This window comes from Protopterus annectens, chromosome 1.part0 (assembly GCF_019279795.1).
Source record: "Protopterus annectens isolate FY-2018-M chromosome 1.part0, PAN1.0, whole genome shotgun sequence".
Taxonomy (NCBI): domain Eukaryota; kingdom Metazoa; phylum Chordata; order Ceratodontiformes; family Protopteridae; genus Protopterus; species Protopterus annectens.
The window spans coordinates 701,949,520-701,965,367 of NC_056725.1; the positions used below are offsets into that span (position 1 = coordinate 701,949,520).

At 40.5% G+C, this 15,848-nt stretch overlaps 1 protein-coding gene across 2 annotated transcripts in view; it reads left to right on the plus strand.

Annotated features, from left to right (window-relative positions):
• LOC122794156 (endonuclease 4 homolog) overlaps positions 1–15,848 on the plus strand; it is a 1,200,618-nt gene that overhangs the window by 649,443 nt on the left and 535,327 nt on the right. For both annotated transcript variants that reach the window (XM_044062356.1, XM_044062362.1), the window contains exon 5: positions 2,554–2,763. In XM_044062356.1, coding sequence (XP_043918291.1) covers positions 2,554–2,763 — 210 coding nt within the window. The remainder of the gene's footprint in view (positions 1–2,553; positions 2,764–15,848) is intronic.

Genomic DNA, 15,848 nt, shown 5'->3' on the forward strand with positions numbered 1-15,848 from the left:
TTCCACATCCATCCTACATTTTGTTCTGTCTGTGACTATTCTCCCCTGGCAGTTTTAAAATTATAACCATTTTTGAAATGCAGTTTTGCCCCTACATGACATCAGGGAAAAGTCATTGAACTTTACTGTCAGTCATGTGAACATACTGACTGTATCCGTACACTGTAATGGATGCTTCACAGGTCATGCACGCTTTCTCGTCGATTAAACAGTAGGTATGCACCCCATGGTATTCCTCAAGTGATGTCAGCGATGGGCAAAGAAGAGTTATGCACACATTTTCTTAATATTTTTTGTTTCAGAAGCTGTTTTACACATAAGACATTTCGTAAACTTCTCTTTGATTGTGTTTATTTCTCCAAGTTTCTGTACATACATTTTCTAGCACATGTTTATTGCTGTTTCTCAAAACTGTTATGTACAAGCAAGAGATGTTTTGAACAGAGTTGCGATAATATTTTCGCTTTACCAACCTGTTCTACACATAAATGTATCATACGTCTGTTTGACTGGGTTTATTATTAGAAATGTTGGTACTTACCTTTTCTGTGACCTCTTCATTGCGGTTTGTCCAACCTGGTTGCAATAATACGCAAGTACCAAATTTGCATCCACCCAGGTACTGATTCAAGCACAAGAAGGGCAAGAGGAATTATATTTTGGCCTTCTATGTCCAAAGATGTACAGAAGGAAACCCTGGCATATTTAATTTGTAGCAGCACTAAACCACATCAACAAAAAGAACCACTTCACCTACACCAGATTCCTGAATTACCATGGTCGACAGTTGCCACAGATATTTTCGAATGAAATGGTCAACATTACTTATTGTTAGTAGACTGTTACTCAGATTGGTTTGCAGTTGACCTACTTCCTAACTTGATGTTCAGCACAGTCATTACAAAATTGAAGAGACATTTTTCTGGGCATGGTAGTCCGCACAAAGTCGTGTCTGACAAAGGTGCACAGTTTAGAATTCAGTAGTTCAAGTAATTTGCTGAGTCTTTGGACTTTTGTCCATATTACCAGTAGTGCTGAGTATCCACAATCCAATGGGTTGGCTGAATGTGCAGTTCAGAGTGCAAAATGTTTGTTGGAGAAATCCAAGAGAGATGGCACAGGTGTTTTCCTTAACTTACTAAAGTCTCAGAAACCTCGAGACAACTTGCTTGGTTCACCTGCTCAGAGATTAATGTCCAGACAGACTAGAACAACTCTGCCAATCAGTAAACAGTTGTTAGTACCAAACATAAAGAACAACATTGTGGTCAAGGCTCAACTTTTGAGAAATCTTCAGTCACAAAAGTTGTACTACGATAAGACCAGTAAATCCCTTAGACCTTTACTACAAGGAGAGGTTGTGAGAAAGGATACGACTGAGTGGGATCATGAATAACATTTGTGCGGAACCAAGGTCTTACATCATACTTTCGGAAGGAATGGATTTCAGACATAATCGAAGACACGTGTTACCTGTCTCTGAACCAGTGACGCAGCAGATTGCCTATCCAGACAACTGTTAATTCCTAGAGGGACTATACCTGTTCCAATCCAAAAGGACAGTGTGCTTGCTTCAAACAATTTTGATGCAATCCCTGATGTTCCAGTTTGGAAAGAATCCCCAGAGACTGTCCCTGTTGCTAAACCTAGTCAGAATTTCTATATTACCAGATTGGGTAGAACTTACAGACCAAATCCAAAATACACAGCGACTTGGACTTAAACTCAGTTTTGTTTGTTGAAATGTTGATATAATATGTAGTTCTCAAAATGTCTTTGTTCTCCTATTTGCAATGTCGAGCAAATTAAAGAGGGAGGATGTAGATCAGTGTGTGTATTGTACTTAGTCAGCCACTGTAGTCAGAGAGCACTTGCATGTAAGTTACTGAACACATGTAAGATTGGTGGCATTTTGTATAGTCATTCATTCTGAGGACTAGATTGAATGAAGATGCACATGTGAGCGTGTTAGAAGTAATGAGTCAGTCAGTAAGCATATGAAGTTCGAAGTATGTTCCAGTTACAGCTCCTGATGTGTTTATGCACAAAAAATTACTTGAACCCATCCTGTGCCTCAGTGTCTCATTTAAATACATGAGACTGCGACAGCTGTGAGCTACACTGAAGAAATTAGCTACATAAAATAATGCTGCATTCTCCTGTGTAGAGCAGTGCGAGTTTTAAGAATAACTTGACAGAAGATTTGAGTATGTTTATCAGATTTAATGATTATTAAAAATAAGACTGACTGATTCATGTGCCCCAGCCTGTTTTGCTGTGCTTTTATGACTGTCCGAGCATGGGTGTTGCAAAGTTATTTACTGTTTCTGTGGTATTTGCTACTTAGCTTGTTGCTTGCTTTTTCAGTGCTTGGATCTTTATACATCCACAAGTATGAATGAGACTACAGTTCTGTCTATGACACAACCAACGTGTGTCTTCTATTGCTGTTATGTGACCATAAGACTGTCAAGTCTGTGCAGATGAGCTATGTATTGTTAAACATTAAAATAAATGAGTTAAAATTAATTTTGTTTGATTTGTCTTTTTTAGGTGGCATATGGAAGATCTTTGATTTTGCAGAGTCTATTGGTGCCAGAGCAATTGGCTTATTCCTTGGGTCACAACGCTCATGGGATAGAAAACCAATAAAAGAATCAGTTGTACAAAAGTTCCACAAGGAACGCAGGAAGCACAAATTCCGTGCAGATTTAATTTTACCACATGGCTCCTATCTTTTGAACTGTGGTTCTCCCAATCAAGGTATTTTCCATACTTGATCTGTGTTTTAATGTAACTTTTGTTTATTGTGTGCATTTATTGTTATCATGAGTGGTTTGTTGGGGGAAATGTGGGGGAAATAGGGAACAAATGTGAGTTACAGGTGCTTTTGTATGTATAGAAGTCTTCTCCAACATATCCTTACAGGCAGCAGGTACACCTTTTTATACCCTATTTGACACACATTTGTTTCGGTTTACTGATTACTACCACTTCCCATATTTATTTTCACTAGTACTGCTCATATCTATTTTTTTTGTATTTAGCCTAGAGAAGTATACCTTTTTTTCCCTATTTTTGTGCCAAAATATATGCAGCTTAAACCTACATATTGATGATTTGGTCAGCTGATGGAGCTTTAGGATCAGTGCTAGCTCTTTGCCTTTTATAGCTAATATTGATGTATATGATGGTTTTCTTGTACCGATGTTGGCCCCCACTTAAATTTTCTCCTGTAGTCTTCAGCCGGACCCCCCTACACTCAACAGCTTGATCAAGCTGGTATTTGCTTAAAACTGAGGCTAGCCCACTTAATAGTTCTAGTTCTTTTCCACTGTCAATTGAGTTCATGCATCTGTAGTTCTCCTGTAACATTTTCAATATATATTTTTTTCTTTTCTGGTGGCTTAGAGAGATAAAGCTGCTAGCTCCATCAACCAGGGTTCAATTAGTGGTTTGGGAAACTGACTGAGTGGCATGGAAGAGTTAGGTATACCCGTCCTTGGTGGGAGGGTACCCATTGATGCACTCTATTAGGTGAGGTGTAGTCCAAAGAGAGGAGTGCCCTTGAATGCAATCGTCAAGCTTGGGGGGGACAGGGAAGGAAAGTAGGTAAGGAATAGAACAAACAATCCTCCCCCGACAGAAGCACAACTGAGCCGAGATCCACAACCAACCCAGCAATGTCAGAGTAAGTCACCGGGGGTAGCATGGCTGGCTGGTAGACCTAAATGGATGGGGACAATGTCAGCCAGATCAGTAAACATGAGGTCCAAGGGGACCAAATTTTTTTTTAAATTATTAAAAAAAAAAAAAATCACTGACTTACTCACTGTATTTATGCTGTGCTCATTATAATCATTATGGGTTGATTAGAGCTTGTGTGTAAAACTGAATACATCAATATAAGCAGATTTTTTTTTCTTAATTACTGTAAAAAATTATATGTAGCCATTGATGGTTCTCTTTGTGAAAAAGTAGCTGATCATAAACTTTCCCTTGATCATAGTTAAAAATAATAGTTTTGAATCATCAGGAGCTCTGAGGTTCTGAAACAAGCTGAAATAAATTAGTACAGACTGACGGTCTTTCATCTGACCAGAGCTTGAACAGCTGTCATTTGATCAAAATTATCCCGTTGTAGATTAGGCTTTTGAAGGAGATTGTAAGTATTTTGAGACAAACCAAAGTGCATTACAGTAGGTATTTTTTTTCTGTTCAGACATTGGAGGTGTGCTCACACAGAAAGTTGGATATACATGGGTGCAGGAATATGAGTGAAAGGTGACTTTGTTCCCATTTAAATAATCAGATATTTCGTTTTCAGGTAATTTCAAGAGGTATATCCTATCAGCATGGGGGGGGGGGCTGTGTGTAAAAGGTGTTAAAACATATTTTATTGGCAGTTCATGAAAGAAATGACACAAGTCATGTTTTGACTTTCAGAACTATCTTTTATTGTTATAGTTGCAAGAAGTTGGCATTCTGAAGACATTAATTTTATTTCATAACCAATTCTACACATTCCTTTATCTCACATTAGTAGCTGTTCCATTAGCTTTGTGCTTAAGAGAACAACCTAAGTGAGGTTTATGACTGAATATTCTGGTATCTTGTCTGGAAAATCTTACTGAAAATTGGACTGTTTTGGACATCAAATACTTTATTGGTAGGAACCCTCAGTTGACCTGCATGTCCATTAAAATGTGTACAGAATGACAAATTGCATTAGATTTCTTCTCTAAAGCTGAAGTGTGTGGCATTGCTTGAGAATAATGGTATTACGTGTCTAGAACATAACTTACTGGATGCCTTTCACAAGACAGGGTAAAACAAATATCCAGCCTGCAGAGGAAACTTTCTTCAATTTTCCAGCCATGTATGGTTAACTACTGTTTGCAGTTCTTGACACTGGGAAAGCATAATTTTATTTTTACTTCTGTTATGTTTAAGCTAGTTGGGGTTTGGCATAGTGGTTAAAATGTTTACCTCACAGACACAAGGTACAGGATTTGATATTCACCTTTTGTCATTGACTGGTTAGGAATGTATTGGTATGCAAACTAATTGCCTAGTATCAACCTAAGAGGCAAAGATTTTTTAATGTTAAAGTAGCTAACAGAGAAATATTAATTGTGAAATAGAAATTGCAGTCTTATTTCGAATTGTATCATCATAGATATTTATTTTTGTCTGCAGAAGAACTACGAAAGAATAGTAGAAAAAATATGGAAACCAGTGCCAGAAAAACGCCAACTTCAGTAAAAAAGCACTTTAAAGAAATAAGGCTGCAGGTAGTAGTTCGTTGAATTTAATCAGGCAACAAAAAGTACATGAACGCTTAAGACTCTCCACACTGCGTTTTCGTTTCACTTTTGACTTCATCAGACAACATAAATCACTCAATACTAAGCCCTTAAATACTCCAAACACAACTTGCTAATCACATAATTAACAAACAATTAATTAAATACAGGTGCTCACTTTAAAATATTGGTTAACAGAAAATTCAACCTAGCAAAAGAAGGTAGCATACATAGTAAAAAACTTTACACCAATATGTTATATCTTCATTTGTACAATGCTGACCAGCCATCCTATACAAATCTTGTAAAACATAGAAATATATAAATATATAAATAAACTATATTTAATACAACTAAAAAGTAAATACAACTAAAACTGTATAAGAATCTAGAAAGAATGAATAGTAGTTTATTGCATTTCTCCTTGTGGTGGGACAGAAGGCACAGTATGTTGTGGTACCAGGCCCAAGCAACAGAAAGCAAATTCACACCTCTGCTTTGGGTTGTGGCCTTTTACCAGTGTTCCATTTTTTGTAAAGCTGCAGTGTGGCTGTTGTCAGAATGCAGCTTGTGGCTTAAATTCTTAACTTATATCCAGTGTTCTGGTATTTTTGTTTGCTTTAAATATTGGACATTACATCCGAACAGTGTGAGGTGAAGAGAATATGAAAAAAATAACTAACATCCTGTGCAGCTGAAGTAGTTTGTGTGTGCTACATGTCAGTAATGCAGTGATCCTTGTACTCCATTCATATCTCAGTGTTCTGCTGTCTCTGTATTATCTGAAAAGGGCAATAAACTTTAAAATTTAACTGAAAATAATTATTCTAATTAGACTTCCTCTTCTTCCTTTTAGTATCAGCCATTTTGCAAAAATGTTAAAGGTATCCATTTTATGCAGTCTTTTAATAAAAAAGCCATTGTGACAGAAAGAGAAAGTATGCCCCATTTCCTGTACTTTGAGGCTGAAAATATGGAAGCAGATGAAGAGCATCCCCCGACACCAAAGATGTGACTTTCGCTTGTTTTTATTCAGTAAGTGAGACACTACTTGTAGTGGGGAACTAGACAGCTTTCTGAAGAAAGTTAACTCTGTACCTGTATTGTCTTTCTTACATAGTTTCAAGAATTAAGAAAGCATTAAGAAAAAAAAATGTCAAGAACCTTATGTTAGTTACCCCTGTAGATTTTTATTTATTTATTTTATTAATGTTTTTGTTGGTTGAGATACCACATCCTCAGTATAATGAGTGGCTTTGGCAACAGATTAAGGAAAGCTGTCAGGGTTTTACATGACTTCTTTGCTTCATTCAGAGCCCCCTTCTTAACATTACTATCCACCATGTTCACTTCATCAATCCCAGTGCGTATGATATGTTACTCAGTTTCACTGCTGGTGGCACATCCTAGTTTTGTTTCAGTTGCCATGGAGAAAACTACATCCTGCATCAGTACCTATCCTCTTTCTCTGTACCCTAACAATTGTCATACACTCACACAAACCACTGTTCAGCACTGCATCTTCAAGTCAGCACTGTCTCTCTCTCTCTCTGCACTGAGCAAGACATAACCTGCAACCCCACCTATTTTTAACCTCTACTTCTATCTCCACAATGACCCCCATCACTGCCATCTCCTACGTTTTCTGCAGTGCACACTCAAATTATACTCCTACAGACATAAACTCCCTCTTCGAAAGTACCTCTTCAAATGTACTCTGGTTGTACTAGCGCTTGTCATTAAATCTAACATTGAACGTAACTCAGACTGAAGATACAGCAGTTGAATATGACAGTGTACATCAACACTCCTCCTCATGTGCCCTAGTTAACACAAACTCTCCAGTACAAGGTTAATCACATCAGCAGTTTTCCTTGAGACAACACTCACGTGGCTTATTGGTCATCACTGAATCCTGGCTCACACAGGAACACTCAAACATCCATCAACTTTTCCAAACTGTGAATACATTTTGGATGCCAGACTAGGAGAGAGACCAGGTGGGAGGAACGCTAAACCTATGTAAACACCACCTGGGCATTTACACTTTTCCACAAGCTAATACTATCTCCCACAGTGAACCCAACTGGTTACAAATGAAAATCTTTAACAACAGTCTGCTGTTCCTTACTGTAGCCTATCTCCCACCACCATCCATCAAAAAGTTCGTCTCCCTTATTCATAACATTCTGAAACATGAAACACAAAAATCACATTCATAATGGGTGACTTTAATCTTACTTTTCTGGGTTCTAATAACAGTAACATTGTATCTTGCACATCTAGATGGCATGCAACTAATTACAGAATCTGCATGTTCTAACAGCTGCTTAAAAATATCACTCGCATCTTCACCTCCTAATAGTCAACCAGCCCACTAAAATGTCAAGCATCAGTATCCTACCTCCAACCTTCTGTAACACTGCCTAGTTACTTTCACCATTCAGAATCTCGCTATCAAATCTCCCCCAGAACTCCTCTCATTCAGATTCAAATCTCAGTAGAATGTAACACACCTCGTGTTATGAAGCTGGGACATCATTGTTTCCCTCCAAGGCTCCAACCTAGCTGCTAAAAAACTAATTGCTGTGTTGAAATCTCTTCAAATTCTTTCCAGTGATTACCAAACTTTGTAGGACTCAATCACAAGACTGGCTCATCAAAGAACTTAAAACATCCACTAAAACACCTGCTAAAGCTCTGGAACAAAGCATGGTATAAGTGGAAGGAGACACTTTCTCAGACAACTGCTGTCAGTACATCGCTGTCTGTAACCTTAAAAGCAAGCCATAGAAAAGCACAAAGCAAAATCCCTTGCATGGAAACACGTGTGCCTCCCTAACTCTCCTAAGCACTTCTGGCTAGAGGATAGCCTTCACACTGGCTGTAAACCTGATGAATGTTCAGTGTACACTAAGCAGTAAAGAAGCAAGTTTATCTGTGCGATCAGGGGACGTGGTGAGGCAGGTGTAAAATTCACATTGCTATAGCCAATGTTTTTTTTTAGACTGTAGTTTATCTGTAGGATCAAAGACATATTTGGATAGTCTTGATACAGAGAAGGCATTCTGTAGAATCAGCTGGGATTTTATGAGTATGGCTGTGATAGCATTTGACTTCCTTAATAGAATTATGGTTAATTAGAAGGATATATGGAGGCAATTATTAAGATGGGGGTGTTCCTCTTCAGCAAGCTTTGTTGTAACAGAGAAACCAGGCAGGAGTGTTCTGTTTCCCCTTTGTTATTTGCTTTATAGTTAGAGCCATTGGCCAAGAAAATAAGGGAGTCAAAATCCGGGATATTACAGGTATGGTAGTCAAGAAAAGTTAGCTTTATTCACAGATGATGTACTTGTATTTTTCTGTATCATGATGTGCCAACAATACTTATGATTTCTTATACTCATCTTACCTTAGGACCATCATTGTTCTAATAATGTTACAAATGTTTGCTTCCTCTTCTCAAAACCACATTGATCCATATGTGTTAATTTTGGCAACATGTTTGCCATTTTCTTAGCTAGTTTAAACACATAAGCAAAAACACTGGATAATCACAGTTTAAAATTGATATGAAACTCTGTCTATAGGATTTTCTCCCTTTTTGGGTAATACAGCCACCACAGCTGTCCAGCGAGATGCAGGTAACCCCCTCTTTTTTATTAATTTTGTTAAACAAAACATTTTAGATCTTTATTATGTTTTTTCCCTCTTGGCTTCCAATCTTTCTCAGGAATGCCATCTGATCCAGTGCTGTCCTTTCCATCCACATCAGTCCCCTGAGTATGTAGAATTCATCTGGATCCTAAGCCGGCCAACAAACTTTGGTTCCAAGGCTTAAGCTCCTCTCCCTTAATGCACTGCTAGCATTACTACTCTCAGATCTCATTTGTTACACTAAACAACAGGCACTTTATTCAAGGCTGAACTTGTTTGTCAGATAAGTGGATTTTTCAATCCTTTTTAGACAAATGTTGATTAGCCTTTTTTTACAGCTTCCTAGCTTTTGCGGTCTTGCTTTTTTTGGCTGTTTGGATAGCACTTATTCAGTGCATTTTCTCTACTCTACTCTTCATAGAGACTTTTATTGAGATAGCTTTTTGAGTTAGAGATTGTTTTTTGCTTAGGCTTAGTGCTTTGTGTATTTCTTAATGACTTTTTGACTTTTCTGGGCCTAGGTTAGAATGTTGAACACACTGGGTCAATTTGTGTAGAGTTTCAGTCACTTTTTCTTTGTGGTGTTTGTACATATACAATGTCAGGCAAAGTTTCAGGCTTTAAAAAGTGTGTGGCCTGCAGCCACAAAATCCCACCGGAGGATCCACATGATAAAATGTGCTTGCTTTTTAGGCTCTGCCCCTCTAGATGAGTCCTTTGAAATGTGTTCTTCCTTTTGGCCATGAGCCCTGTCGGATCACTATACAAAGCTAGTTTTGAAAGGTCTTCTGCCTGCCCAAGCGGGATACTCTTCTTCTGTTTCGGATTCTGTTTCTTTAAAGAAGACCAGAGAAGGATATACCCAGAGAGAAAGATGGGGATAGGTAAGATCCAGACAAAACAGGACTCCAGGCCATTCTGACTTACAATGTCCTGCTCCGAAGGCTTGTCTGATTGATATCTTCCCTGTCTGCTTTGGGGTCAGATCAGATCTGATGTCCAACTACTCCAAGCTTGATGGATCCTGTATTTTTACTGGAGTCATCTCCACCAAGGATCTGAAAACCACCATTCTCCCCAGACAAATGTGGATGAATCCTCACAACCACCCTCGGCTTCTTTGTTTAGGTCAGTGTGGTCTTCTATAGCAATAACCCACACCTGGGTGTGGGTAATGCTGGATTTACCCACGGTTGGTGTGGTTTGGTCACAAGAGCGAAGCTTGAGTAGCCAAACAAAGACAACCGTGGGTAAATCCAGCATTACCCACAACCAGAAGTGGGTTATTGCTATTATACAATGGCATTATTTAAGAAAAAAATTATTGCTATTATACAATGGCATTATTTAAGAAAAAAAATACTTTTCTTAAATAATGGCATTGTATAATGCCTTCTTGCTGCCCTTCCGCAGCTGTCTGGTATTCTGCGGCAGTTCTGATGTACTGCGCATGCGTATGCTTACGTAGTACATCACAGCTGTGGGTGGAAGCAACGGAGAAAGCAAGATCTACGTTGCTTTTTGCAAAGTGTTTCAGTATGTTAAAGGAGTTTAACATAGCGAGACAGCTGTAAAAAAAGCAACGGAGAATCTCTGCTGCTTTTTTTAAGCTGTCTCGCTATGTTAAACCCATTTAAAATAGCAAGACAGCTTTAAAAAAAGCAACAGAGAAAGGAAGATCTCCGTTACTTTTTTTAAAGCTGTCTCGCTATGTTAAACTCCGTTAACATACTGAGACACTTACTGATTGATTTACTGCACATCAGCAAGTCAAATGGCATCAGAAATACTTGGTCTACAGATCTAAACCTCTTCTGCAACATCAACAAAGAGGTTTGGATGGAAAGGCATATCTTGTTAGTGATACCACTACTCTGGAACAGACTCCACATCCACATAAAACGTGGTTCATCCGTGTCCATATTCAGGTGCAGCTTGGATCTATAGATGGGAAGCCGAAAATCTACCCCAAGACTGTCTCCTGTACTGTTAATAGACAGAGGCAGCTCCTAAATGTTTTATCCCATGCTTGGGTCTCCTCAAATTATCTATGGTATAATCCCATTTATTCTTATTAGCGATAATATATAATTATTAAACATGAGATGGGTAAGGTCAATCTCTAATCAAATGGGATAGGTTAATTCAACCGCAAAAAGGGAAATTAGCCAGGCTTAAAATGGCCCACAAGGGCAGCTAGCCTAGTGCTTACCTATGAAGGGAAAGGTCCTCCAGATCTCCCCTGGAAGATGTGTCCTTTGTAGAGCTCCTATAATAACTGAAAGAGGTAGTCAGTCCACCATTGCTCCTTCCCTGGAGGAGTCCGTGTTTTTGAGGATTTTGATGCAGGCACATCTACATCCTAACCGGACTGTTTGGTCAGCTTGGGATTCCATCAGGCTTAGAAAGAACCGGAATGCATCCCATACAAGCTGGATAAAAGTTTTATGTGCTCAAAGGATAGTACATATTGAAGTAAGGGGCTTGTAGTAGATGCCATTATGGTGGAGGCAGCCACTACAAAGGAACTGTACAGGGAGAGTGATTCTGTCCACCCTCCCAGTAGAGAGTTTAGGGTTCTGGACAGATTTGGGAAGCATGTCTGAGCTTCAGCGACTTTTGCCGTGCGAGCATTGGCTTACATAACTCATTTGACCAGAGTTCAGAGGGATTTAACAAAGGAGCTGTCAAAGTTGCTGAGAGGTGCCACGACGGTGGAGTCCTGTAGGGTACTGGTATCACAGTTGCCGACCATGCAGTATATATTACCAAAGTGTCTATACAGCTCTTGTCCAAGGCAGCAGCAGGTTCTGGACTTACTATTCACCTCCATGCCTGGATGTGCCTCTGTAGTTTCACAGAAAGCTTTAAGACATCCTTCTTGAATGCTCTCTTAATGGGTCAACCTTATTTAGACCCAAGTTCACAATGACCAAGAGCGAGCAGGTTGGTAAAACCTTGTTGCTGTTGGAATCCATTTCACCACATCTCAGAGGTCCATTTTTATGCAACCATATGGGTGAGAATCATTTTTGGTTTTGGAAGTTAGAGCTTTGACCAGAGCACTTTTGGTGACAAGATCCACCCGTTGGGGGGAGGGGTGCTTTAATGGATGTCACCCAAGAGGTAGAAGTGGGCTGCAGAACTAAGGGTCTCCAGGTCCTTATACTGACAAGCCCCACCAATGCTTATTAAAGGTTGCCCAACTGCTCTTCACTAGAGGCAGTTTAGAGGGTGCTTGACTCGCCTCCCCAAGCATAGAAGACCATGTCTCCCTGTTTTTGGGGTGGCTATGTCATCGCCTTCACATCCCTTTCAAACATAAATCACAAGATGCTTCCAGATGTTCCACCCTGAGAGGAAATAATAAATTTGCTAAAACAACAAGTACACCTGGAGGTCCCACCAGACCAGAGAGGAACTAAACCAGTTGAATCAGTTTGACAAGCAGACATCACGCCTGATGGTCATGGTGAAGTCTATGCTGCGTCTTCTGAGGAAAGACTACTGGATGTGCTTGATAGATCTATAAGATGCCTACTGTCACATCGTAAGAGTCAGGCAGTCCTGGGATTTTCTACACTTCTGGCTGGGAGCCAGTCATTTCCAGTTCAGAGCACTGCCCTTTAGTCTCACCACAGCCCCTCCCGATATTCACCAAATACATGGCAGTGGTAGCAGCCTGACTGAGACTGCAGGGGTTCTGGGTGTTGCTGTACTTAGACAGCTGGCTGATCACGGCCACAACAAGAGATTCACTAGTTCATGCAATTTACTTTTTTCTCCACTTGTTCTCTTTCTTAGAAATTGCAGTAAATTTTGCAAACTCCAATATAGAGCCATTTCAAACAGAGTTCATAGATTGCCACCTGGACACCACCACACAGATAGTCAGGCTTCCTCTCTCTCCAGGCTATTTTAGCTATGTCTTCAAGCATCACAAGTCTTACATCATCAGAACCATCCTGCATATCTGATTTTCCGGGTTTTAGGTACCATGGCAGCTATTATCACTGTAGTCCCACACACAAGGTTTTGCACATGAGTTTTCCAGTGGACCTGATCTGCCCAGTGGTTCATATAGTATTACCTGATGCATCTTCTCATCAGGCTGACCAAGATCTGCAGACAACATATGTTGTGGTGGCTTACTTCCACACTGACCACCTTGGGATGTCCTCTTGTGATTCCCCCCACAGAATGCCACTATGGCTATGTATAACTCTTCTCTGGGGTAAGGTGGGGTATTTTGAAAGAGGGATGGCCCAAGGTACCTGATCCCAAACTAAGGCCAACCTTCACGTCAGTGTCTTGGAGATGTGGGCATTCCTCCTTGCATTGCAGGCCTTTTAGGATTGCCTCCCCACTGGTGTGATAACAGTACATATGTACATCAACAAGCAGAGTGGAACCTAATCACACCCTTTATGTTGCGAGGCCGTAAGGGTATGGCAGTCTTCTGTCAAATCACATCCACGGCAAATCCAGTATCGTACTGGACAAATTGAGTGGGTGGATTCATCTGCCACTTAAGTGGTGCCTCCATCTGTTAGTGGCGTTGAAGATCTTCAGCTGTTGGGGTCAGTCCTACTGTGATCTGTTTGCAACCCCAACCAGTACCAAGTACAGCAGCTTCCTTGCCCTGATCTCTCAGGATGGACAGTCACTGAAGAACATTCTAGTCCATACTTGGCCTCTGGGACTCCTGTATGCTTTGCCCTCTCACTCCTCTCATTTCCCCCTTTTGTCCTTGAAAAGTTTGGTTTCCCCTTCCTTTGGCCACACCTAGTGTGCCTACTCTGTGTTGTGGATCCCCTTCCTCCACTAGGAAGACCTGTCGAGGCAAGTGGAAAAAGTTCACCATTTAGGCTAATTCTAGAGGTACGAATTCCTTTCACACATTTGACGACTGTCATGACAATAGGACATGACACAAGAAACTTCCAGACAGACACAACCTGATTTTGTTTCGTCAATGACTGGTAACGCCTACTCGACTAGGTGGACTTCTTTGAGAAGGTCACCAAAACAGTGGTGAGGGGAAAATCATTCACACTGCCTACTCTGACTTTGAAAAGCCATTTGACATGATACCCTACTCGGGCATTGTTGACAAACTCAGAGGTTAGGTATAAACTTGTATGTCACCCAGTGGATAGCCAGCTGGCTCACAGACAGGACCCAGGAAGTTAGAACTGGGGAGTCCACCTCTACAAAAGGCCATTCACAAATGGAGGGCCTTAGGCATTGGTCTTGAGACATCTCTGTTTGGCTTTTACTTCTCTGAAGTCAAGGCCAATGTCAGTGGCCTTTGGCTGACTAAATTTGCAGATGAGTGCAAATTTGGAGCAGTCATAGAATCCCCCACTAACACAAATGATGTGCTGCAGTATTCCTTGCATATGGGTTTCCCTGCTGTGAAAGCCTGATGTCAGCCAGTATACAAAAGCCTACTAAAGTTTTATGGCACTCTAGACGTCACATGTACAGTCCCAATGTTGCTTGGGCCATGAAACTGATATACAGGCATGCCTTCCTCAGAACATCTTTGCTGCCATTCCAAACGCATCTCTGTATCACGTCTGAATGCCTGCATCATTTTCCACCAGTGTGAAAGCATTGTTCATTCTTCAGTTCCACCTATGTCCTCCTGCTGGTACTGAGCCGTTTCAGATAAGTACACCATAGGGATTATTTGTCTTTTTTTTTTTTTTTTTAACTCTGGGGTGTTAATGACATACAGGAAGAATACATGCTATTGCGGGAGACAGATTCCCCATAAGGGCCACCATAATAAGTGTCATTTTTATTTAGGAGCCTCTCACAACTGTAAGTCCTGTCCAGTTTGTTCCTAAGACTCTCCACATTAGGCTGTCTTCCCTTTCCTTGTACCTTGAGAATTAGTGACTTAAGCTGCTCGCAAAGGAAACAATGGAAGGACCTTTCCATTCCAAGGGTCAGCCATTGGCTAAGTAGAAGGTGAAAAAATTAAAACCAGCATCTTCTGCTGTCAGCCTCCATCTGGCATTCCTCCCGAGGTCATTGAGAACCCGGAGGCCTGCCCGGCCTTGTCGTTGGATCATTCTGCTGTTACCAGTTTACAGGCCGGTGAGGAACCAGCTGCCAGCACATCCGTTGAGGCTATGCAGGCATCCATTTTGGATGTTGAGGGGGAACCATGGCTGATTATTTCTGAGGGGGCCTAGGGAAGTTCCTCAAATTTTAGTCAAATAAGTATCTACTACTGTGATTGAATGCAAGCCTACTTTGGGGCCTTCACAACTCTTTAAGGCTGATGTACCTTTGAAAAAGAAACAAAAGACTAAACACATTTCTTCTTCTCCTAAGGATCAACAATTTGAGTGCCAGGCTTTTACTCAAGGTTTGTTTAATTCTTTGATGGCCTTAAAACCTTTTTTAGGGGTTTCTATGCCTACTGCTGTTGGCTCTTCCTGTCCACAGAAAAGGCCAAGAGAACAAGATTCCTCTGAAGATTCAGATCTGATGAGGAATCCCTTGCTTATTCTTCCCAGATTCCTTCTCCTCTGGACTATGGATCAGAGGAAGAAGAATCTATGTCCAGATACTCGCTTTAAATACATTTCCTCTGGGGATACCATCACTAGGACGATGACATTTTTCAAGTGGGATTGTGTTCGGGTTTCTGATATTCACAAAAGGTACTACGAGTTGTTACAAATGGAAACTGCTAAACATTGTGCTATTCTCCCATTTTGGTTACTTTTCTGTAATGCATCTAAAGCTCCTGATTCTCTTCCTCCTCCTCCCAAGAAACCAGATAGGTTTTTATAGGGTGCCTGAGGATTGTAACTTTTGTACAAATGATCTGCTGCTGACCCCCTCATTGGTGTCTGTAGCTTCTGA